Here is a 21,944-nt window from a genome sequence, read left to right as displayed (position 1 = left end):
CCTGCTGGCTCCAGGCCCTCTGTGGCTTGTGGCTGCATCACAGGAGTTCCTGCCTCCGTCTTCACATGGCCGCCTTCCCGTGTCTGTCTCCAATCTCCCTCTGTTTTTATCTTGTAAGAGGTTGGATTGTCGTTGAATGTAGGACCTGCCTGAAATCTAGGATAACCTCATTTTGATATCCTTAGTTTAATTACATGTGCAAAGGCCCTTTTATCAAGTGAGGTCGCATTCACAGATTCCAGGGCTTAGTGGGTGGAGGTATCGTTTTGCGTGCCCCCATCCAATCCGGACAGGTAGTGTCCTCTCCCCTGTGGGGCTGGCCTATCTTTCCAGCTGTCTTCCCAGAAAGTAATTTTTTTTTTTTTTTTTTGAGACGGAATCTTGCTCTGTCCCCCAGGCTGGAGTGCAGTGGCACGATCTCGTCTCACTGCAAACTCCCTCTCCCGGGTTCACGCCATTCTCATGCCTCAACCTCATGATTAGCTGGGACTATAGGCACTCGCCGCCACGCCCGGCTCATTGTTTTGTATTTTTTAAATAGAGATGGGGTTTCACCGTGTTAGCCAGGACGGTCTAGATCTCCTGACCTCATGATCCACCCGCCTCGGCCTCCCAAAGTGCTGGGATTACAGGCGGCCTCCCAAAGTGCTGGGATTACAGGCGTGAGTCACCGCACCCGCCGAACACGATGTGTTTTAAATCTGTCTTGCTGACCTGGAGCCTTGGGTGCCTTTGGGTAGGAGCTGATGGCACTAGTACCTTGATAAAGTTCTTACTGGCACCAGAAGAAAAGAGAATAAAGTGACTCCTTCCCCTTCTCTGACTTATGGCTAGGTGCCCATTCCCATTGGCTTGCCGCTCCCTAGCTCCCCGTACTTTATATTGTTGAGGCCTCCTCTCTCAGCTAAGAAACAGGAAGTACACGGACGGATGTGTATTCTTAAAGACAGCATTAGCCATGGGGCCCCCACCCTCAAAAGGGTGGGAGCCACAACTGCTGCTGGTTGAAACTGACAATTTCTACTGATAATAAAGTTAATTGTTACCCAGTCAATGGAGTCTGCCCAGGTTTACAAGTGAAACCTCCATTATGCTTCTGACAAAATATGCTTGCCTTGAGTCAATACCTACTTCGATCCCCAAGGCACTAGCTCAGGGATGTGCCAGGGTTGAAGCAGAACTGTCCTCTCTCTGCTTTACAGCCAGGAGGCACCTGAGGTTTGGGCAGCTGTGACTTGCCCAGGGATCCCTGGGGTGGGGCCCTCATGGGGTTCTGGGAGTCCAGCCCGCTGCCTCCTGCAAGTGGGGAGCAAAGGGCACGTCCCTTGCCAGGGACGCGGCAGTGAGAGTGAGCCAGCAGGTGGAGGGGGCCTCCTCCGTAATCAGATCCAGATGCAGTTCTCTGCAGAGGTTTTCCTGTACTGGCAGCCTCGAATAATTTGGGAAAAGGAGGAACGGGGTGGTGCTTGGGAGGCCCAGAAGGAGAGGTCCTGCCCGGCTGCCTGTCGGGAAAAAGGTTCAGGAGGCTCTCTCAGCCCACCCAGGGGGCTGGCTCCAAAGTCAGGGTCTGGGTTGGTGTCAGGCGTGTCCTGCTCCCTGCTGTGCACTTGGTCAGGTTTGCTCAGCTCCCTGAGCTTGTTCCTGTCTGTGAAGGTGGGCAGTGAACCCGTGAGGGTGACGGCCATACCACCGAGATTTAGCTGCACCTTTTGGTCTGGGAGCCAGGGGACCGGCTTCTCTACCTGTAAGATCAGGGTCTCAGCTCCTCCAGGCGCAGTGGGTGACTCTGCCCTTGGGGTTCTTAGTGTGCAGTCCCCACACCCACCCCCGCACCATTCCTGCCTCATGATAGCTCCTGGTAACTTAGTTCCCTTTCTTGGTCGTTGGGCCCCACTTCCCCCTCTTTTTTTTTTTTTTTTTTTTTTTTTTTGTTGAGGCGGAGTCTTCACTCTGTCGCCCAGGCTGGAGTGCAGTGGCACCATCTCGGCTCACTGCAAGCTCCGTCTCCCGGGTTCGCGCCATTCTCCTGCCTCAGCCTCCCGAGTAGCTGGGACTACAGGCGCCCGCCACCGCGCCCGGCTAATTTTTTGTATTTCAGTAGAGACGGGGTTTCACCGTGTTAGCCAGGATGGTCTCGATCTCCTGACCTCGTGATCCGCCCGCCTCGGCCTCCCAAAGTGCAGGGATTACAGGCGTGAGCCACCGCGCCCGGCCCACTTCCCCCTCTTAAGAGCCGCGGGTTAACCCACTTCAACCCTATCCAAGCTGATCCCTGGTTTCTTCTGCCCACCTGAGTCTCCCTGCCCCTCTTTCCTCCTAGACGGAACAAAAACAAGGTCCATTTTGTCGCTCCAGGAAGGGGCTGGTGGAGGGCCGACTTCCTTTCCTCCCAGGGTAGTACAGTGGGGAAGGTTCCCCTCCCCCACCTCTTTCCCCCGACCTGGCGGATGGGGGAGGGGACTTCGCTGGATGTGTTAAAGTGCCATTGAGATGGTAACTACACCAGGGGGCTCCCACTTCTCCATATCAATGGCATTCCGGCCCTTGAAGTCTCGGATTCAGCCCCAACCTTAACCCTTCCGTTCCCAAGATCCAACTGAATCCAGGTGCACGGGGGCCTAGGAGAGGGTCTGGGACCTCCCCAACCCAGGCCTAGAGAGGGCTGAGGACAACAGGTGAATTGCTGCCCATGTGTCCTGGGAATCCTCCCACCGTGGGCAGGTCCCCAACCACCCTCTTCCAGCCTCTCCTAGGCTCCGAGATGTTTCCCCACTTTTACTCTCCCCAAGGGGCTTGGAGAGATACTTTGTTTTATCTTAGAGACCTGGAGTGGGAGTCGGGGTGGGAGGAGGCTGAAGCCACACCAGGCCACTGTGAAGGCAAGTCCAGCGGGTTGGTCCCTGAGGTGGGGGTGTGTGTGTCCACTGAGCAGCCGCCACACACGCAGCTGGCTAGTCCCTGGAGTGTCGGCTTGCTTTCCTCCTTGCTCCAATCTGGAGATGTTGGGTCAAAGAGGAATTGGAGTCTTAAAAACCTGGGGTTGGCTGGACGCGGTGGATCACACCTGTAATCTCAGCACTTTGGGAGGGCAAGGCAGGTGGATGATGAGGTCAGGAGTTCGAGACCAGCCTGGCCAATATGGTGAAACCCCGTATATCTAATAAAAATACAAAAATTAGCTGGGCATATTGGCGCATGCCTGTAGTTCTAGCTACTCGGGAGGCTGAGGCAGGAGAATCGTTTGAACCCAGGAGGCGGAGGTTGCGAGGTTGCAGTGAGCCAAGATCACGCCACTGCACTCCAGCCTGGGGGTTAGAGCGAGATTCCGTCTCAAAAAACAAAATAAAAAAACCTGGGGTTGCTGAGCAAGTGTGGCGGCGCTCGCCTGTAATCCTAGCACTTCGGGAGGCTGAGGCGGGCAGATACCTGAGGTCAGGAGTTCAAGACCAGCCTAACATGGTGAAACCCTGTCTCTACTAAATTAAAAAAAAAAAATAACTGACTGTGGTGGCACATGCCTGTAATCTCAGCTACTTGGGAAGCTGAGGCAGGAGAATAGCTTGAACCCGGGAGACAGAGGTTGCAGTGAGCCGAGATTGTGCCATTGCACTCCAGCCTGGTCAACAAAAGCGAAACTCACGTCTCAAAAAACAAAAACAAAAAAACCCTGGGATCCTCTTATGCCCTTTCCAGGCACAATGCTCACCGGATGTGTGCAGCCCGCCACTGGGCTACAACGTAAGGGTTTAGAGCTGCCTGTGGAACCGCAGGGCCCGACGGCAAGTGGACCAGCTGTCCCGGTTTCCCTGGGATGCAGGACCCAATATTCAAACTGGGAATGTCCCTCGAAAAAGTGAGATGAGCCGATCACCTTAGGCCCTAGGAAGAGGAGGATTGGTTCTGGCCTGGGGAAGAGAATAGCCCCTAGGATGGGGCTGCAGGGTGGGGGCCTTCCAGAGAGCCAGGCTTGCTGCTGCCTCCTGACAGCTGCCCAAACCTGTGCGACTGGATTCCTGGAGGCCCCTGGAAGGCTGCGAGGGAGCCCACTGACCGGCTTGCCTCCGTCTGCAATTCTTCGCTCTCCCCACCCCCACCCTGTGAAATCCAAGCCCCGGGGGCTGGATGAGCTAGACAAACCCACCACAAGATTCCCTGAGTCCATCGACGGCCATTTTCCAGCCCCTATCATCAGCCCCCATTCTCCAGACTCTGTGGGGCCACCAGGTCAGCCCCTCATACCGGAAGAGCCCCCCTCAGTGGAAAGGGGTGGTGAAGAGGAGGTGAGGCTTCTGTTTACCTTACAGACCAGCTGATTGGCGCTGGCCTCAGTCTCTGTGTTTGCAGAGGAGGATCTTAAGTTGTTTTGGGTCAAGGCCCCTTTGCAAATCTGAAGGAAAGTATAAATCTCTCTTCCAAAAGTATCATTTTTTTTTTTTTTAAATAGAAACAGGGTCTCACCTAGGATGGACTGCGGTGGCATAATCATAGCTCACTACTCCTGGGCTCAAGAGACCCTGCCACCTCAGCCTCCTGAGTAGCTGGGACTACAGACAGGAACCACCTCACTCAGCTAATTTTTGTATTTTGTTTGTTTGTTTTAGAAATGGGGTCTCACTATGTTGCCCAGGCTGGTCTCAAGCTCCTGGCCTTAAGCAATCCTCCCACCTTGGCCTCTTAAGCGCTGGGATTACAGGTGTGAGCCTCAGTGCCCGGACCCAAAAGATGCTAAAACCTTTCACAGAAGTGATGCTCATACTCCTGGATTTGAACCCTGAACGCTCCTTGAGGTTGGAGCCCTTTATACATAATGTCCCACCGAATAGGTGAGGGGCACTGAGCAGGGGCGTGCCTGGCCACTGGCTCCCTGAAGGCAGTGCCGTGAAGTGGTGCAGCCACCAGATGTGTGTGGTGGGCACCCCAGCCCTGCCCACACTGGCCAGTGGGCTCCAGCACACCCTAGCCCTCCCAGCACCAGGCGGGTGAGAGGCAGTCCCAGGTGAGGGCCCACTCTGAGGATCCTCTGTACCTCCCTGGAAAGTGTGTGAATGGAGGGAATCTTCCTCACATCGCCTTTTCTTTTTCTTTTTCTTTTCTTTTTTTTTTTTTTTTTTTTTTTGAGACAGAGTCTCCCACTGTCACCTGGGCTGGAGTGCAGTGGTGCGATCTCGGCTCACTGCAACCTCTGCCTCCTGGGTTCAAGCAATTCTTCTGCCTCAGCCTCCCAAGTAGCTGAGATTACAGGCGCCCGCCACCACGGCCAGCTAATTTTTTTTTCCGAGACAGAATCTCACTGTGTCGCCAGGCTGGAGTGGAGTGGTGCGATCTTGGCTCACTGCAACCTCCGCCTCCTGGGTTCAAGTGATTCTTCTGCCTCAGCCTCCAGAGTAGCGAGTAGCTGGGACTACAGGCTCGTGCCACCGTGCCCAGCTAACTTTTGTATTTTTAGTAGAGACAGGGTTTCACCATGTTGGCCAGTATGGTCTCGATCTCTTGACCTCCTGATCTGCCTGCCTCGGCCTTTCAAAGTGCTGGGATACCTAATTTTTTTGTATTTTTAGTACAGATGGGGTTCACCATGTTGGCTAGGCTGCTCTCAAACTCCTGCCCTGGTAACTCACCCGCCTTGGCCTCCCAAAGCGCTGGGATTACAGGCGTGAGTCACCGCACCCGGCCGTCACACCCCCTTTTCAGACAACAATCTTCAGAGGTTCTTAGCACCCGGGCAGGAGCTTGAGGGAGTTCATGAATGCTCCCCCACAAATGAGGGGCACATTTTTGTGGGTGCTTTTTCTGTGAGTCCCATGGGGTTTCTCAAGTGGGTCTTTGACCAAAGGAGGTTAAGGACCTTGACCTTCCATGATCTGTCCCAGATAGGGGTCAGGATTTGAGCTTCGGTCACTGGGACTCCCAGGCTGTCCCCGTGAGTGGAATCACAGGCTCTGAGGGAGTTTTTCCAGAGGAAAGGATTTCCTGCACACTGGAAGGCAGGTCTTGGGGACACTTGAGTCCCCGGACTTAACTCCCGTGCCCACCTCTGGGGTGTCTTGTCCCGGGAGGCCTGACTGGCCACTCACTCACCCACTCATGGAAGATAACTGGATCCTGGGCTGCGCCTCACCCTGGGTTCCAGCCCAAGCCCCTCCCACCTCCATCCCCCTTCCTGAGGGTCCCCCAACTTCACAACAGGCCCCTTATCCTCTGGCCTCTGGAGACCTTAGGCAGCTCAGCTCAACCTTGGTTTCAGCAGCGGGGATGGCAAGAGCGCACCTGAGCTGAGGTTGAAGCGGGGGTAGTTTTCTAGGCCGTTGCCAGGGCGATGCCACCTGAGCTGGGCGCCAGGCACCTGTCGTCCGGGGAACAGTACGGGCGGGGCTCTTCCCCTGGGAGCTAGCAGGGCCACTGGGCTGAGACGGGGGATGGATCAGATTCCTGAGAGTCCCAGGCAGGTGGGGGTGTGCGATACTCGGGGAGCTGGGGCATGTTTGCATCACGAAACTGGGCTGGGGGAGAGCAGAGGCGGCTGGGAGGGGCTGTGGGAGGAGGCGGCTCAGGAAGGCAGGCCAACGCCCCCTGTGTGTGTTTCTGTCCTGAGCCTGTTACTTTTTTGGCCCCCAATCCCTCTCTTCTTCCTCAGCTTGTCCTCCATCTTCCCCTCCTTTACCTTTGGTTCCCACATGCACAGATGCTGTGGATGCTTTTCCTCCCCTGTCGCCACTCAGTCGCGGCGTCCCCCACTGACCCCCCGGGCCCCTCATCCACCTGCTGCCATGAATCCCCAGCCCCGCACCCTCCCCATGGCTCAGGTCTCCCCTATCCTGGCCTCCCTGCACTTCACTCTGCTCCTCCCCTACCTGGGCCTTAAAACCCCGCCTGCAGCTGAGAGCCTGCAGAGTCCTCAGGTGGCACTGTCAGAGTTGCTTGGTGGGAACCTGTGCCAGCCCGCAGGGGACGCAGATGTCCTCAGCCTGGCAGTGCATCCAGAGGGCCCGTGTGAGCTCAGCCCAGGTGTGACAGCAGGGTGGCAAGAGCAGCAGCACCCTCACGGCATTCGATGGGCGGAGGCCCCTCAACGTGACACCCACCACTCAGCTGAGTGGGACCAGGAGTCTGCTTTGTACTCTGCAAGGACCAGAGACACCTGCAAGAGGCACGGAGAGGAGGAGCCTTTCAAGAGGTTCACAGAACTGAGGACTGGCCTGGCCTGGGGACACCAACAAGCCTTCCCCTCCTGCTGGGCACAGAGACGCCCATCCAGCACACCAGACACACCCTTTGAGTCACCTAGGCTGCCTGGGGCTGAGAAGACCTAACCGAGGGGCCAGATGGCTTCGACTGGCTTAGAACTGCTGGGCATGACCCTGGCTGTGCTGGGCTGGCTGGGGACCCTGGTGTCCTGTGCCCTGCCCCTGTGGAAGGTGACCGCCTTCATCGGCAACAGCATCGTAGTGGCCCAGGTGGTGTGGGAGGGGCTGTGGATGTCCTGCGTGGTGCAGAGCACGGGCCAGATGCAGTGCAAGGTGTACGACTCGCTGCTGGCGCTGCCACAGGACCTGCAGGCTGCACGTGCCCTCTGTGTCATCGCCCTCCTACTGGCCCTGCTTGGCCTCCTGTTGGCCATCACAGGTGCCCAGTGTACCACATGTGTGGAGGATGAAGGTGCCAAGGCCCGTATCATGCTCACCGCGGGAGTCATCCTCCTCCTTGCTGGCATCCTGGTGCTCATCCCTGTGTGCTGGACGGCGCACGCCATCATCCAGGACTTCTACAACCCCCTGGTGGCTGAGGCCCTCAAGCGGGAGCTGGGAGCCTCCCTCTACCTGGGCTGGGCGGCAGCCGCACTGCTTATGCTGGGCGGGGGGCTCCTCTGCTGCACGTGCCCCCCGCCCCAGGTCGAGCGGCCCCGTGGACCGAGGCTGGGCTACTCCATCCCCTCCCGCTCAGGCGCGTCTGGACTGGACAAGAGGGACTACGTGTGAGGCAGAGGCTTCCCCTGGGAGCCCGCTGCTCCCCACTGCTCCGCACCTTCCACCTTGGCCTGGTGACCAGATGCCCTGCTCCACCACAACCTCCTTCCCCAGGAAAACCCACTTTCCAAAAACCCAAGCTATACCTGGCCGCAGGGCTGGGTCAGCTGGCCTGGCTGAGCTCTTCTCAATGGGGTCCCCTTTGATGTTCTCCCCCAAGCTGGGCAGCCCAGAGGTGTTGGGCACCCTGGCCTGCCCCCGCCTCCCCAGTAGTTGTTTCCTTCCATTGCCCAGGATACTGGCTGGCCTTCCTTCTCTTCTGAGCCCTCCCCTGTCCCAGGAACCCTGACCTCACCGAAAGGGCAGCAGCTCATTGGCTCCAAAACCAAGGAGCAGACCATGCCCTCCCAACCCTGGAGTTGGCAGGGAGGGCCTGCCCATCACCTCCCCTCCCCAACACCCCCACCCGCGAGTTGGAAATAAAGAGCATTTGTAACTGGGCTCCCTCTAATCTGTGTGCCGCCACTAGGGCTGGGCAGGGACAGCCAGGTAGCCTCCCTTGGTGGCTGTCAGGCCAAGGTCTGGCTCCAGGTTCTGCCTGGTAGGTATGCTCACTCAAGCCACGGGCAGAGGAGATCATGACTCACTTATGCCCACCTCTTCCCCTAGCCAGGGTGGGCACTCAGTAACCCCCTGCAACACCAAACGCACTAACAAAACATGCTTTATTTGGTAAAAATGTGAGTGTAAAGGGGCGGGCAGGGCAGAAGGGTGCAGTGTTGGAGGTGGAGGTGGGGGTCTACATAGCTGGGACCTGGCCCCGGGGGTGGACGTCCTATCAGGATGGAAGAGCCAGAGGTCAGAAGTTCCGGGGGTGGGCAGTCCTTTGTTAACAGATCACTTGCTTTTCCAGGGGGTGATGAGAGGAGCTCCAGAGGCCCAAGTAGGATGGGGGTTAGCTGTCCAGTGACGTCTAGGGAAGCCCAGCCCCCAGCAGCAGCAGGAACTCTTGGGGACAGTCTGTCTTGTTGCAAAGGCCAGCACAGCAAGCAGCCCCCACGTTAGTTCCACAGCTCGACTGGCTTCTAAGATGGGCATGTCAAGATCCAAAATCTCAAAGCATCCCCTCTTTGGCTCCATCATCCAAGGGTGAGAAACAGCAGAGCCTAAGTGGGAGTCTGAGCTATCTTCTTGGTTCACTTTTCAAACGAATTTTAAATACCCTCAGTCAAAAGAAAAACAGCAGAAGGCAGAAACAAAAGATACCAACCTATCCCAAAGCTGTTGGACTTCTGGATGGCTCTAGTGCCAGCGGAGCCCCCATTCCCCTCCACGTCAGACGTAATTCTTAGTGGGGTACTCAGAGGGCCCCCGAGAGATGACAGGGGCAGATGTCGAGTAGCGGGCCATGTAATGGCTTGGGCCCCGGGACACCCCTGAGGGGCATGTGCAGCACAGCAGCCCCCCACCCAGCAACAAAAGGCCTGAGGCTGCCCAGCCCAAGTAGAGGGAGGCCCCCAGCTCCCGCTTTTGGGCCTCAGCCACCAGGGGGTTATAGAAGTCCCGGATGATGGCATGCGCCGTCCAGCACACGGGGATTAGCGTCAGGACCCCTGAGATGACAAAGACAATCCCAGAGGTGAGCACCAGGCGGGCCTTGGAATCCTTCTCCTCCACACAGGTGGTACACTTCGCCCCAGCAAGGTAGACCAGCAAGCCGAACAGGGCCACAAGGAGGGCAATGACACAGAGGGCACGTGCAGCCTGCAGGTCCTGCGGCAGTGCCAGCAGTGAGTCGTACACCTTGCACTGCATCTGGCCGGTGCTCTGCACCACGCAGGACATCCACAAGCCCTCCCACACCACCTGGGCCACCACGATGCTGTTGCCGATGAAAGCGGTCACTTTCCACATGGGCAGGGCGCAGGAAACCAGGCCATTCACCCAGCCCAGCAGTGTCAGGACGACTCCCAGGATCTGCATTCCGGCAGAGGCCATGGCGAGGTTGAAGGAGCTGCACTGTATTTGGGACAGAAGCACAGCAAGGTGAGGCCTGGCAGGCCCAGACCTCAGGCCACATGTGGACAGGACACTAGGGGCATACACCATGGAAAGTGGTCATCACATCCCGGAACTCGGTCAAGACATGCTCCCTGAGCCTCACTTCTCATGGGCAAAATGAACACTTAATGCTTTAGCATTTATTATTCTTTCTAGTTATGTGACAGGCACTGGCTCATAACAGTGAATGTGCAAGCAGCCCTGCCCTGGCTATTCTGAGTGCAAATGAAAAATAACAGGATGAAACCTATGCAATGACAGTCCAAGGCCAGAGCCAGTGATCAGGCTGCAAGGCAGCAAAAAGCAGGATGAGAAGACAGTGTGATTTCCAAGCAGTCTCCGTGTAGAATGGTTCAGTTCTAGCCCTGAGTTTAAGGCTCAAAACTCGTCCATTTCTTTTTGTTGTTGTTGTTTGAGACAAGGAGTCTCACTCAGTGGCCCAGGCTAGAGTGCAGTGGTGTAATCTCGGCTCACTGCAACCTGTGCCTCCCAGGTTCAAGTGATTCTCCTGCCTCAGCCTCCCAAGTAGCTGCGATTACAGCTGCACACAACCACGCCCGGATAATTTTTTTTTTTTTTTTTTTCTTTTTGAGAGGGAGTCTCGCTCTGTCGCCCAGGCTGGAGTGCAGTGGTGCGATCTCGGCTCACTGCAAGCTCCTCCTTCTGGGTTCACATCATTCTCCTGCCTCAGCCTCCCGAGTAGCTGGGACTACAGGCGCCTGACACCATGCCCAGCTAATTTTTTGTATTTTTAGTAGAGACGGGGTTTCACTGTGTTAGCCAGGATGGTCTCGATCTCCTGACCTCGTGATCTGCCCGCCTCGGCCTCCCAAAGTCCTGGGATTGCAGGCATGAGCCACCGCACCTGGCCTTAATTTTTGTATTTTTAGTAGAGATGGGGTTTCAACAAGTTGGCCAGGCTGGTCTTGAATTCGTGACCTCAGGTGATCCGCCCGCCTCAGCCTCCCAAAGTTCAGGGATTACAGGTGTGAGCCATCGCACCGGACCAAAACTTGTTAATTTCAACACTAAGATTGAAGATCCCAAGCTTCCTCCCACCACCCAACATTCCTCACAACTTGGTTCCACACCCCAGGCTGGCAGACACCAGGGGCAGGAGAGATGAAGAAAAACATCATTAATCCTCCACCTAAAAGCAGTTCCTTCCCCAAAGTCACTCAATGACTCCCTGGTCCCACCCTTCTGACCTCCCCTAGGGGCTGGAGAGCATAGCCTCAAAACTTGAGGGCCTTTTCCTGTGAATTCTAGACCAAATGCTGTGCTAGATTCCCCTCGACAGCAGTTCTCCCACCACCACCTGGCCTGCACCTGTGTCCCCTCATATCCCAGGCAGTGTTGGAGGGGACCATCTCTGACCAGGGCCTCCCACTGCTGGGGCCTCCCACTGCCCAGAGTTCTTCCATTGTACAGCTTGGACCTAAACTTATCCCGGCAGGCAGTGGCCGGAGGGCAGGCTCTACTCATTAGCCGGGGGTCCCAGGCCTGGGCAGAGCAGGCCACCTTGGGGAGACTGGCTGGGGCAGGCTGCCCCAACGCCCAGGTCCGGCCGTTAGGCCTCTGGCCGAGCTAGGGTCGGGGCCACGCTGGTCTAGGCGCCCCAAGCCTCTCCCTTGTGAGTGTGCCCCTGCCCCTTTCTTTTCCATGCACTGCAGGCCCGACTCTGTCCGAGGGCGCCCGGGCCCACCCGACCACTCCAGCCTGGGAGCCGCTCGCCCAGGAAGGGTTCTATAGCTGCAGTGGCCGCAAGGTCTGCTCCCCTAAGCGAGGGGGAAGGGGGAGGGGAGCCCCGCCCCGAAAGGCAAGATAGGTGGGGGAGGGGCGCTCGGAGTTTCGGTGTCTTTGTCCCTGGGGAGGGGGGAGGGGCGTTTAACCCTTGGGAGCCTCGAAGGACTCGATCACCTCGGCGTCTTGGGCGCAGACCGCCCGACCCCCTGAGGGACTCGCGCATCCAGGTGGCCGCAGCCCGAGTTCGCACGCACCCCTACCCACGCCGCCAGCACCCTGCACCCGGCCCCAAGAGGCGTCTCTCCAACACTCACACTTGCCCGGGACTCACCTGCGAAGACAATAAGGGAAATTCCTAGGCCGAGTGTCGGGACAGGGCGGAGGCGAGGGTCTTAAAGAAGCGGTGACGTCACTGGACCACCGCCCCGGAGGAGGGGCAGAGACCCTGTACCCGACGGCAGCGGGCGTGCGAATCCCAGGCTTGTCAGAGGGGGGCGCTGGAGGCTGAGGTAGCTGCCAGACTCACCCAGGGTGAGGGCGCCAGGCTTAGGGGAGGACAGAGCTTGAGTCTCCGCTTTGCCACTTAAGCAGCGCGATGACATGGGGAACTCACCTAACCTACCCGAGCCTTCGTTTCCTACTCCGTAAAATGGAGATAAGTCTGCATTTTATTTTTTTTTATTTTTATTTTTATTTATTTTATTTTTTTTTTTTGAGACGGAGTCTCGCTGTGTCGCCCAGGCTGGAGTGCAGTGGCCGGATCTCAGCTCACTGCAAGCTCTGCTTCCCGGGGTCACGCCATTCTCCTGCCTCAGCCTCCCGAGTAGCTGGGACTACAGGCGCCCGCCACTTCGCCCGGCTAGTTTTCTGTATTTTTTAGTAGAGACGGGGTTTCACCTTGTTAGCCAGGATGGTCTCGATCTCCTGACCTCGTGATCCGCCCGTCTCGGCCTCCCAAAGTGCTGGGATTACAGGCTTGAGCCACCGCGCCCGGCCAAGTCTGCATTTTATTATGTAACTACGTCCTAAGTTACAAATTACAGGGCAAACTATTGGTATTATTTTAGAGAAATATTTTCACTGTGTCACCCAGGCTGGAGTGCAGTGGTGCGATCACGGCTCACTGCAGCCTCGACCTTCCGGGCTCAAGCGATCCTCCCGCTTCAGCCTCCTGAGTAGCTCGGACTACAGGCGGCACACGCCACCGCGCCCAGCTAATTTATGTTTTGTACAGACAGGGTCTTGCTATATTGCCCAGGCGTCTCGAACTCTGGGGCTCAAGCGATCCGCCCACCTTGGCCTTGCACTGCGCTGGGATTACCGGCTTGAGCCACCGCGCCCGGCCAGATAATATTATTTTTATGTTGTTATGATTTTTTTTGTTGTTGTTTGTAAAGAGTCTAGCTCTGTCGCCCAGGCTGGAGTGCAGTGGCGCGATCTCCGCTCGCTGCAAGCTCCGCCTTCCGGGTTCACGCCATTCTCCTGCCTCAGCCTCCCAAGTAGCTGGGACTATAGGCGCCCACCACCATGCCTGACTAATTTTTTGTATTTTTAGTAGAGATGGGGTTTCACCATGTTAGCCAGGATGGTCTCGATCTCCTGACCTCTGATCCGCCCGCCTCAGCCTCCCAAAGTGCTGGGATTACAGGCCTGAAACACAGCGCCCGGCCTGTTTTGATTTTTTGAGATGGGGGCCCTTTCTGTCGCCCAGTCTGGAGTGAAATGGCGCTATCTCAGCTGACTGCAACCTCCGTCTCCCGGGTTCCAGCAATTCTTCTGCCTCAGTCTCCCAAGTAGCTGAGATTACAGGTGCCCACCAGCACGCCCAGCTAATTTCTTTCTTTTTTTATTTTTAGTTTTAGTAAAGACGGGGTTTCACCATGTTGGCCAGGCTGGTCTCGAACTCCTGACCTCAGGTTTAATTGTTATACCCCCAGGGGCCTTAAGAAAGCTGCAGTGGCCAGGCTAGTCTGGGCAACATAGTGAGACCCTGGTCGCTACAAAAAATACAAAAATTAGTCGTGTGTGCTGGCGCAGTGCCTGTGGTCCCTACTTGGGAGGCTGAGGTGGGAGACTCGAGCCCAGAGAGCCGTGATCGTACCACTGCACTCCAGGCTGAACAAGAGGAAGACGCGATCTCAAGGGGAGGAAAAAAAAAGGAAGCTGCAGTGATCTCTGCATGGATTGTTCATGTGTCTGATTTTATTTATTTATTTATTTATTTATTTATTTATTTATTTATTTGAGAAGGACTCTCACTCTATCGTCCAGGCTGGAGTGTAGTGGCGCCATCTCGGCTCACTGCAACTTCCGCCTCCCGGGTTCAAGCGATTCTCCTGCCTCAGCCTCCTGAGTAACTAGGATTACAGGCGCGCGTTGCCACGCCCGGCTAATTTTTGTATTTTGAGTAGAGACGGCGTTTCATCACGTTGGTCAGGCTGCTCTCGAACTCCTGACCTCCTAATCCGCCTGCCTCAGCCTCCCAAATTGATGGGATTAAAGGCGTGAGCCACCGCGCCCGGCCGTACATGTCTGATTTCTATATGAGATGCCGAAGAGAGCACTCGTGTCTGATTTTTTATTTCCCCACCCCACGCGCGCTGGACTAGATCACCTGCTGGGCAAGGGAGGGGTCTGCGTCCCTGCGGGGTCCTGGCAGCTCCCGCACCAGAACTTTGTTGAATGAATGACTGAACTGAGCGGGCCCCGCGGGGCGGGGCGTCCCGCAGCCAAACTCAAGGCGGGCGGAGGCGAGAGCTCCGCCCCGGAAGGCGGGGGCGGGGGCGGGGCGGCGGCCGTGGGTCCCTGCCGGCCGGCTGCGGGCGCAGACAGCGGCGGGCGCGGGACGTGCACTATGGCTCGGGGTTCGCTGCGCCGGTTGCTGCGGCTCCTCGTGCTGGGGCTCTGGCTGGCGTTGCTGCGCTCCGTGGCTGGGGAGCAAGCGCCAGGTACGCGGGACTTGGGGGTCGGAGAACCCCGATCCGGGGCTCGGGAGCCGGATTGGGTGCCTGGAGAACAGCGCGGAACTGGGGGAACAGGCGGATGTGGGTATCTGGGTTCAGGTGGCCTTCTAACAGCTCGCTCCCGGCTGTGGGAACTTCCATCACTCTCCAAGTTTCATTCACAATCCGGGCCTCAGTTTCTCCCACCGTCCAATTGGGGTTGGGGTGGGTTCTTCGGTTCCGAAAGTCCGAAAGTACTTGGAAGTGGAGAGAGAAAGTAAGTGAGGGCGGGATGTTTAGTCTAGGAAGGGGCACGCCCCCAGCCTGGTCAGTACAGGGTCTAACTAGCCCCAGTGACCGACGAGTTGGGGAGGCCGTCGAGAGGTACTAGGGTCTGTGCCCTCTATACCATGTGGGGTGCCCCCTTCCATCCGGTGACTTCAGTGCCCAGCTATGCGGGGGGAGGGACCGGGGTCGGGCCCGGTGCCCAGGAGTGAGTCACCCGCCGGCGGCAGGGGGGTTGTGGGGACCTGACCCCCCCCACCCCCAGCGTCCCGCGCTACGCCCTCCCTCCTGGAGCTGCCGTGTCCCGGTCGGGCCGTGCGGTCACCTGTGAGGAATGCGCGGGGAGGGCGCCAGTGACTCACGTTATTCGAGCCGGCCGACCCTGACCTCAGACCCCAGAATAGCCGAGTCCCGCCCCCAGCCTCTGACCCGAGGCCCCCTCCCCAGGCACCGCCCCCTGCTCCCGCGGCAGTTCCTGGAGCGCGGACCTGGACAAGTGCATGGACTGCGCGTCTTGCAGGGCGCGACCGCACAGCGACTTCTGCCTGGGCTGTGAGTGGGGGGCAGGGCCAGTGGCCAGCGGACCCCAGACTGGGAGAGAGGGTGGCTGGTGCGGAGAGGGTGGCCGAGAGCTTTGCATCGGGGAAGTCAATCGGGAGAAGGTGGGAGTTGGAAGGTGGCCCGGGTCAGGGAGGAGGCCACGGTTGGGAGAAGGCTGAAGGCTCAGTCTTAGGGGGCGGGGCTGGCCTGGAGAGGGGCGAGGTCTGACTCCGAGTCCCGCCCCCAGGCGCTGCGGCACCTCCTGCCCCCTTCCGGCTGCTTTGGCCCATCCTTGGGGGCGCTCTGAGTCTGACCTTCGTGCTGGGGCTGCTTTCTGGCTTTCTGGTCTGGAGACGATGCCGCAGGAGAGAGAAGTTCACCAGTAAGTGCGCCCTGGCCTGCCCAGCCCTGTCAGCACTCGACTTTTTCTCTGCCCCTGACGACCCCACCTCTTATCTTGCAGCCCCCATAGAGGAGACCGGCGGAGAGGGCTGCCCAGCTGTGGCGCTGATCCAGTGACAATGTGCCCCCTGCCAGCCGGGGCTCGCCCACTCATCATTCATTCATCCATTCTAGAGCCAGTCTCTGCCTCCCAGACGCGGCAGGAGCCAAGCTCCTCCAACCACAAGGGGGGTGGGGGGCGGTGAATCACCTCTGAGGCCTGGGCCCAGGGTTCAGGGGAACCTTCCAAGGTGTCTGGTTGCCCTGCCTCTGGCCCCAGAACAGAAAGGGAGCCTCACGCTGGCTCACACAAAACAGCTGACACTGACTAAGGAACTGCAGCATTTGCACAGGGGGGGGGGTGTCCTCCTTCCTAGAGGCCCTGGGGGCCAGGCTGACTTGGGGGGCAGACTTGACACTAGGCGCCACTCACTCAGATGTCCTGAAATTCCACCATGGGGGTCACCCTGGGGGGTTAGGGACCTATTTTTAACACTAGGGGGCTGGCCCACTAGGAGGGCTGGCCCTAAGATACCGACCCCCCCAACTCCCTAAAGAGGGGAGGAGATATTTATTTTGGGGAGAGTTTGGAGGGGAGGGAGAATTTATTAATAAAAGAATCTTTAACTTTAAATGGTTTGGAGAGACAGTGATCCCCGACTGACTCCCCTGAGCTGGAGGGAGGGAGTGAGTCAGCCAGCCGCGGGGGCGGGGGTGAGGCTCTGACTCACACATTCTCAATGCCTGGAACTCAGCCGGCCAGGACCTGGCTGGCCCTAACAGTTTTCCAGGGAAGATCTTGAGGAGAAAGCCCAGCATCCCGCACCTCTCCCCTCTCCACCATCCCCCAAAGCCCCAGGTTCTAGACTGAAGCCTTCCTTTGCTCAGCAATCTTTATTCAGTTCTTCTTGGGGGTGGGATGCCTCCCTTCCCATGCTCCCACCCCTCCCATCCCAGAGCTCCGTTGGGCTCAGTGTCCTCTGTTGAGGGAAGGTCTTGGTGCCCAGATGCCTGGTCTGCAGGAGAGGGAGGAACCTTGTCCCTTTGCAGGAGTCGCTGGTCTCTTTTGTGGGGAAGAAGGAAGGTGGGAGGGGCAGTCCACCAGCACTCAGAGCTCCGTTATGTCTCCAGCTGGGGTTGCAGGGTAGGGGGGACTGGGGGTGTCCCCCAGCCTCAGCAGACGAAGGGCCTCGGGGATGAGGCTGCCAGGGTAGCGCCAGAGAAGCAGCTCAGAGCAAGGGCTTCTAGAAGAAGAAATGACTGTCAGGGCATGGGGCTAAGGCTGGCCTAGCTGAGCACCTCCCACCAGGTCCAGGTCCCCAGGGACTCCTGGGTTCCCAGCACTTTCCAAAGAGCCAAGATGAGAAACAACCCAGAGGTCAGCTAGAGCTAAAAATGGCACGATGAGGCAGGGCCTGAGGTCAGCTGCGAGGACCGCCTGTGATTCTGCAGAAGGCCTGGCCAGTGGAGGAGCCTACCTGAGTGGGGGCAGGGCTTGGGGGAAGGCCATGGGGGGGCTGCAGTAGGGGTGGTCATTGTGCAGGCTGAGTTGAGAGAAGTGGGTGGCCATGTTCTCCTCAGACAGAAACTGCTTGCGCAGAGGCTCCCTGGGGAGAGATGGGAGAGAGGCAGGCTGGGATATTGAGACAGGAGGCAGCCTGTTGGGGACCAGAGGTGACAGAGCTCTCGTTGGGAGTCCCTCCCTACCCCCAAACTCACTGCTCCTCCTCCAGGCGCCGCTTGGTGCTCATGGGCACAGCTCCTCGGAGAGGGGAGCTGGGAAAAAAAGAGAGCCTGGTGCACCCCACCCTCTTGGCTCCTTCCCAAGGATATGCCCGCCTGAGCCTGCAGCATCAGCCAGGAGCCCCAAGCCCATTACTGTCTCAGCTGGTGCTGGTCCCCCCTCTCCTGGGCCATCCAGCAGCGTACTTCGGAAGTCTGGACCCTGAACTGCAGCCCCAGTACCATCTCAGCTCACGCCTAAGCCCCGCCGATTCGCCCCACCCCGTGTTCATCCTGCAGACCAGCCCTGAGCACCCAGCCAAAGCTCCTGCGGCCCTTGGTCAGGCCCACCCTGGTCCCCCACACGCACCTGGCGTCCAGGCCCCGAGTCACCCCCAAGGCGGCCCGCGGGAGGCGCTGGGCCCCACCCTGGGGGCCTCGCTCCAAGGGCTGCTGAAGGATCATTGGGTTTTGGGGTCCTGCGGGTGGGATCTGGGTGACAGGGGAGGAGTCTCTGAGGGCGTGGCCCAGCGAGGATGGGCGTGGCTTTAGGCGGGCACAGCGGCGAGGTTCTGCGCGGGCGCGGAAGAAGGGCGGCGCGTGGCGGAAGGCAGGCTTGCTCCTCGGGGTGGGGGAGGGTATCCGGCTTAGCGGGGCTGCGGTGGACACCACTTCTTAATGTCGGGGGTCTTCGCGGCGCTCACCTCGGCTCCTGGGGTTCAGGACGGTACGCAGCAGCCACCTTCGCGCCGAAGGCAGTAGGGCGCCACGGAGAGGAACCGCTGTAGGCACGTAAGGCCTCGTGAAGTTGCGTCGCACGCGGAGCACTCTGGGACTTGTAGTTCTGGAGATGGAGCGAGCTGTGCCGCTCGCGGTACCGCTGGGTCAGGTGAGACGGACGTGGTGCGCGTTGCCTTCTGGGATTTGTAGTCCATTCATGGCTGGGACGGGGCGGGCAGGGAATTGTGCCCTTTGAGTCCTATTTTGCCTGGGCTATTTGTGGAACTCAGACGCTGACCGGGGGCGGGAGAGTAACCCAGAAGTGCCTCAGGGGCTTAGCACGGTCAGTGGGGATTATAAAATCCGGTTTTCTATGTTTGGGGTAGTGGGCCCCTTTTTTTTAATTTTCTAGTTCCTGCAAAGCACTTTTTTTTTTTTTTGAGACGGAGTCTCACTCTGTCAACTAGGCTAGAGTGCAGTGGCACGATCTCAGCTCACTGCAACACCGCCTCCCTGGGTTCAAGTTGCCTGCCTCCAGTTTCCTGAGTAGCTGGGACTGGTGATGTGCCACCATGCCCAGCTAATTTTGTGTTTTTAGTAGAGACAGGGTTTCACCATGTTGACCAGGCTGGTCTCGAACTCCTGACCTCAGGTGATCCTCCCGCCTCAGCCTCCCAAAGTGCTGGGATTACAGGTGTGAGTCACCATGCCTGGCCACATTTTTTTTTTTTTTTGAGATGAAGTTTCACTCTTGTTGCCCAGGCTGGAGTGCAATGGCTCCATCTTGGTTCACCACAGCCTCCGCCTCCCAGATTCAAGCAGTTCTCCTGCCTCAGTCTCCCAAGTAGCTGAGATTACAGGCATGCGCCACCACTCCCAGCTCATTTTGTATTTTTAGTAGAGATGGGTTTCTCCATGTTGGTCAGGCTGGTCTGGAACTCCAGACCTCAGGTGATCCGCCCACCTCGGCCTCCCAAAGTGCTGGGATTACAGGCGTGAGCCACTGCGCCCGGCCCCACATTTTTAAATTTTTTGTTGAGACGGAGTCTCACTATTTTGACCAGGCTGCTCTCGAACTCCTGGCCTCCCCAAGCGGTGGATGACAGGCATGAGCCACCACACCTGGCTTCAGCACTGAGTGACAGCCCCATGGAAAGCTCTTGTCTATACACTAGCTCATCTAATTGTGATGGAATCTTCTGTGAGCTCCACTTGACAGTTGAGGAAGCTGGTAGGAGAGTGCTGGGTGCTTGCTCAGAGGTCCCTGAGGCATCACCTCGACTCGCCCCTTCTTCAGTGTCTTCTTGGAGCCGCCCATGGGACTGCATGGGCAAGTGCTGGCTTGGGGCCGGGCCGCCTCAAAAGAGGGCTGAGAAGTCAGGACAGTGGGAGGCCTGGCAGGTGTTGGGGGAAGCAGGAAGGAGTCTGTGGATGGGAGGTTTCATACATCCCAGGCAGGCCTCATCCAGTTCTTCCCTGCAGACAGAGGTGTTCCAGGCCTTGCAGCGGCTCCATATGACCATCTTCTCCCAGAGTGTCTCACCGTGTGGGAAGTTTCTGGCGGCTGGCAACAATTATGGGCAGATTGCCATCTTCAGGTACCCTCTGCCGCTGTCCACCCATTAGCCCTGGCACTTGGCCCTCATGGGACGGATGCCCCTGTTTCTGACTCCTGGGTCCCCTCCGCTGTCCCCTGCAGCTTGTCCGCTGCTTTGAGCTCCGAAGCCAAAGAGGAAAGTAAGAAGCCGGTGGTGACTTTCCAAGGTGGGTATAGCTGTGGAGTCTGGCTTCGGGACTTTGGGTGGAATTGGTCAACTCAGTTCTGCATTTCTCTTTAGCCCATGATGGGCCTGTCTATAGCATGGTCTCCACCGATCGACATCTGCTTAGTGCTGGGGATGGGGAGGTGAAGGCCTGGCTTTGGGCGGAGATGCTCAAGAAGGTAAGGAGTTGAGCTCGGGAAAGGGCTGGGGTGCCGGGACCCAGAGAGAGCCTTTGAGGTCAACTGGTATTTTCCCTTTTGAAGGGGTGTAAGGAGCTGTGGCATCGTCAGCCTCCATACAGGTGAGCCAGGGCCACATGGATAGAGGGGGCATCGGGGTGAAGTGACTTCCTCACTGACCCTGCCTTTCCTTCCCCAGGACCAGCCTGGAAGTGCCCGAGATCAATGCTCTGCTGCTGGTCCCCAAGGTCTGAGCCCCATGTGACTGTTCTTGTCCAAACTTTGATCCTTCACCCTCTGCCTACCCTGATTTGACATTGACTTCCTGCCTCACCCTGCTCCCTCCACAGGAGAACTCCCTCATCCTGGCTGGGGGAGACTGTCAGTTGCACACTATGGACCTTGAAACTGGGACTTTCACGGTGAGCAGGGTCTTGGAGCCCTAGAGCAGGTCCAGGCCAGGGAGAGGCACTCTTCCTAGGTCTCCTCCTGACATCGCCCCTCTACATGCAGCGGGTCCTCCGGGGCCACACAGACTACATCCATTGCCTGGCACTGCGGGAAAGGAGCCCAGAGGTGCTGTCAGGTGGCGAGGACGGAGCTGTTCGACTTTGGGGTAAGGAGGTGGCTGGCTGGAGGGCAAGATGGCAGTGAAGGAGGCTGAGGTGAATGGGGCACCACTCACAGTTCTTTCCCCGCAGACCTGCGCACAGCCAAGGAGGTCCAGACGATCGAGGTCTATAAGCACGAGGTGAGGGTCTGTCCATGGCCATTGTCCTCTTCCCCTCCCGCTCCTTGAATTCTGCATGTCTTCACCTCTTTCCCTCCCCCGCCGCCCAGGAGTGTTCGAGGCCCCACAATGGGCGCTGGATCGGATGCTTGGCAACTGATTCCGACTGGATGGTGAGCTGGGCAGACTGTGGGATTGGATGGCAGCTCCGGGCCCTGTCCGCTGTGGGCCTGTAGTTCACAGCTGGGGACTCCCACCTTTCTGTCCAGGTCTGTGGAGGGGGCCCAGCCCTCACCCTCTGGCACCTCCGATCCTCCACACCTACCACTGTCTTCCCCATCCGGGCGCCACAGAAGCATGTCACCTTCTACCAGGACCTAGTGAGTCCCTCTCTCTCACTTCTGCCACCCCCACTGACTCTTCCCTTCAGTCGTGACCCCCGAGCACCTTCCCTGTCCTCTGCAGATTCTGTCGGCTGGCCAGGGCCGCTGTGTCAACCAGTGGCAGCTGAGCGGGGAGCTGAAGGCCCAGGTGCCTGGCTCCTCCCCAGGGCTGCTCAGCCTCAGCCTCAACCAGCAGCCCGCGGCGCCCGAGTGCAAGGTGGGTCTGGCAGGGGCCATGGGGTGGCTGGGAGGCAGGGGTGTGGGCAGGCCAGTCATGCCCCTCTTTCCTCCAGGTCCTGACAGCTGCAGGTAACAGCTGCCGGGTGGATGTCTTCACCAACCTGGGCTACCGGGCCTTCTCCCTGTCCTTCTGACCTCCGACGACACCCCCAGCCAGCCCAGGGTTTTAGAGTGTTTTTCATTTTCTTTTTTACAATAAAGTTTCAGGCTTTTTTTCTGTGCTCTTTC

General features: G+C 58.1%; 5 protein-coding genes across 10 annotated transcripts; 3 read left to right on the top strand and 2 right to left on the bottom strand.

Moving 5' to 3' along the window:
• Positions 1-5,586: 5,586 nt before the first annotated feature.
• CLDN9 (claudin 9) lies at positions 5,587-8,464 on the top strand. The gene has a single exon (XM_003916418.4). It carries the CDS (start codon positions 7,323-7,325, stop codon positions 7,974-7,976), a length of 654 nt encoding a protein of 217 aa, XP_003916467.2. The 5' UTR covers positions 5,587-7,322; the 3' UTR covers positions 7,977-8,464.
• Positions 8,465-8,671: 207 nt separating this feature from the next.
• Positions 8,672-10,497, bottom strand: CLDN6 (claudin 6). The gene has a single exon (XM_021931679.2). The coding sequence runs from the start codon at positions 10,071-10,073 to the stop codon at positions 9,300-9,302; it is 774 nt and encodes a 257-aa protein (XP_021787371.1). The 5' UTR covers positions 10,074-10,497; the 3' UTR covers positions 8,672-9,299.
• Positions 10,498-14,544: 4,047 nt separating this feature from the next.
• On the top strand, positions 14,545-16,613 carry TNFRSF12A (TNF receptor superfamily member 12A). The gene is made up of 4 exons (XM_003916419.3): positions 14,545-14,719; positions 15,446-15,550; positions 15,786-15,920; positions 16,002-16,613. The coding sequence occupies exons 1-4, from the start codon at positions 14,626-14,628 to the stop codon at positions 16,055-16,057; spliced, it is 390 nt and encodes a 129-aa protein (XP_003916468.1). The 5' UTR covers positions 14,545-14,625; the 3' UTR covers positions 16,058-16,613.
• A 241-nt stretch (positions 16,614-16,854) lies between these two features.
• HCFC1R1 (host cell factor C1 regulator 1) lies at positions 16,855-18,513 on the bottom strand. 6 transcript variants are annotated; one of them, XM_009195802.2, is made up of 5 exons: positions 18,406-18,513; positions 18,072-18,193; positions 17,699-17,755; positions 17,458-17,586; positions 16,855-17,223 (listed from the first exon to the last, which is right to left on the bottom strand). In XM_009195802.2, the coding sequence occupies exons 2-5, from the start codon at positions 18,164-18,166 to the stop codon at positions 17,088-17,090; spliced, it is 417 nt and encodes a 138-aa protein (XP_009194066.1). In that variant the 5' UTR covers positions 18,167-18,193; positions 18,406-18,513; the 3' UTR covers positions 16,855-17,087. The 6 variants fall into 6 exon arrangements, with proteins under 6 accessions (XP_009194066.1, XP_009194068.1, XP_003916473.1 ...); XM_009195804.2 differs by lacking the exon at positions 17,699-17,755; XM_003916424.3 differs by having other exon boundaries at positions 18,072-18,492.
• THOC6 (THO complex 6) lies at positions 18,260-21,931 on the top strand. The gene is made up of 13 exons (XM_003916422.4): positions 18,260-18,590; positions 19,904-20,019; positions 20,121-20,185; positions 20,260-20,363; positions 20,448-20,485; positions 20,563-20,611; positions 20,714-20,785; positions 20,877-20,979; positions 21,065-21,114; positions 21,204-21,266; positions 21,363-21,473; positions 21,559-21,693; positions 21,770-21,931. Exons 1-13 carry the CDS (start codon positions 18,552-18,554, stop codon positions 21,848-21,850), a joined length of 1,026 nt encoding a protein of 341 aa, XP_003916471.1. The 5' UTR covers positions 18,260-18,551; the 3' UTR covers positions 21,851-21,931.
• Positions 21,932-21,944: the final 13 nt, after the last annotated feature.

Source organism: Papio anubis, chromosome 18, assembly GCF_008728515.1.
Source record: "Papio anubis isolate 15944 chromosome 18, Panubis1.0, whole genome shotgun sequence".
In the NCBI taxonomy this organism is placed as follows: Eukaryota; Metazoa; Chordata; class Mammalia; order Primates; family Cercopithecidae; genus Papio; species Papio anubis.
This window is presented reverse-complemented; position numbering and strand designations above follow the sequence as displayed.

What these genes read in the sequence shown, in the direction of transcription:
- TNFRSF12A (XM_003916419.3), top strand. Translation starts at nt 14,626, where the DNA reads ATGGCTCGGGGTTCGCTGCGCCGGTTGCTGCGGCTCCTCGTGCTGGGG. An exon ending in CAGCGACTTCTGCCTGGGCT is followed by an intron (nt 15,551 to 15,785) that starts GTGAGTGGGGGG and finishes TCCCGCCCCCAG; the next exon opens with GCGCTGCGGCACCTCCTGCC. An exon ending in CAGGAGAGAGAAGTTCACCA is followed by an intron (nt 15,921 to 16,001) that starts GTAAGTGCGCCC and finishes CTTATCTTGCAG; the next exon opens with CCCCCATAGAGGAGACCGGC.
- CLDN6 (XM_021931679.2), bottom strand. Translation starts at nt 10,073, where the DNA reads ATGGTGTATGCCCCTAGTGTCCTGTCCACATGTGGCCTGAGGTCTGGG.
- HCFC1R1 (XM_009195802.2), bottom strand. Translation starts at nt 18,166, where the DNA reads ATGATCCTTCAGCAGCCCTTGGAGCGAGGCCCCCAGGGTGGGGCCCAG. An exon ending in ACTCGGGGCCTGGACGCCAG is followed by an intron (nt 17,756 to 18,071) that starts GTGCGTGTGGGG and finishes TTTTTTTCCCAG; the next exon opens with CTCCCCTCTCCGAGGAGCTG. An exon ending in CGGCGCCTGGAGGAGGAGCA is followed by an intron (nt 17,587 to 17,698) that starts GTGAGTTTGGGG and finishes ATCTCTCCCCAG; the next exon opens with GGAGCCTCTGCGCAAGCAGT.
- CLDN9 (XM_003916418.4), top strand. Translation starts at nt 7,323, where the DNA reads ATGGCTTCGACTGGCTTAGAACTGCTGGGCATGACCCTGGCTGTGCTG.
- THOC6 (XM_003916422.4), top strand. Translation starts at nt 18,552, where the DNA reads ATGGAGCGAGCTGTGCCGCTCGCGGTACCGCTGGGTCAG. An exon ending in GGGCGGAGATGCTCAAGAAG is followed by an intron (nt 20,364 to 20,447) that starts GTAAGGAGTTGA and finishes TCCCTTTTGAAG; the next exon opens with GGGTGTAAGGAGCTGTGGCA. An exon ending in CTCTGCTGCTGGTCCCCAAG is followed by an intron (nt 20,612 to 20,713) that starts GTCTGAGCCCCA and finishes CTCCCTCCACAG; the next exon opens with GAGAACTCCCTCATCCTGGC.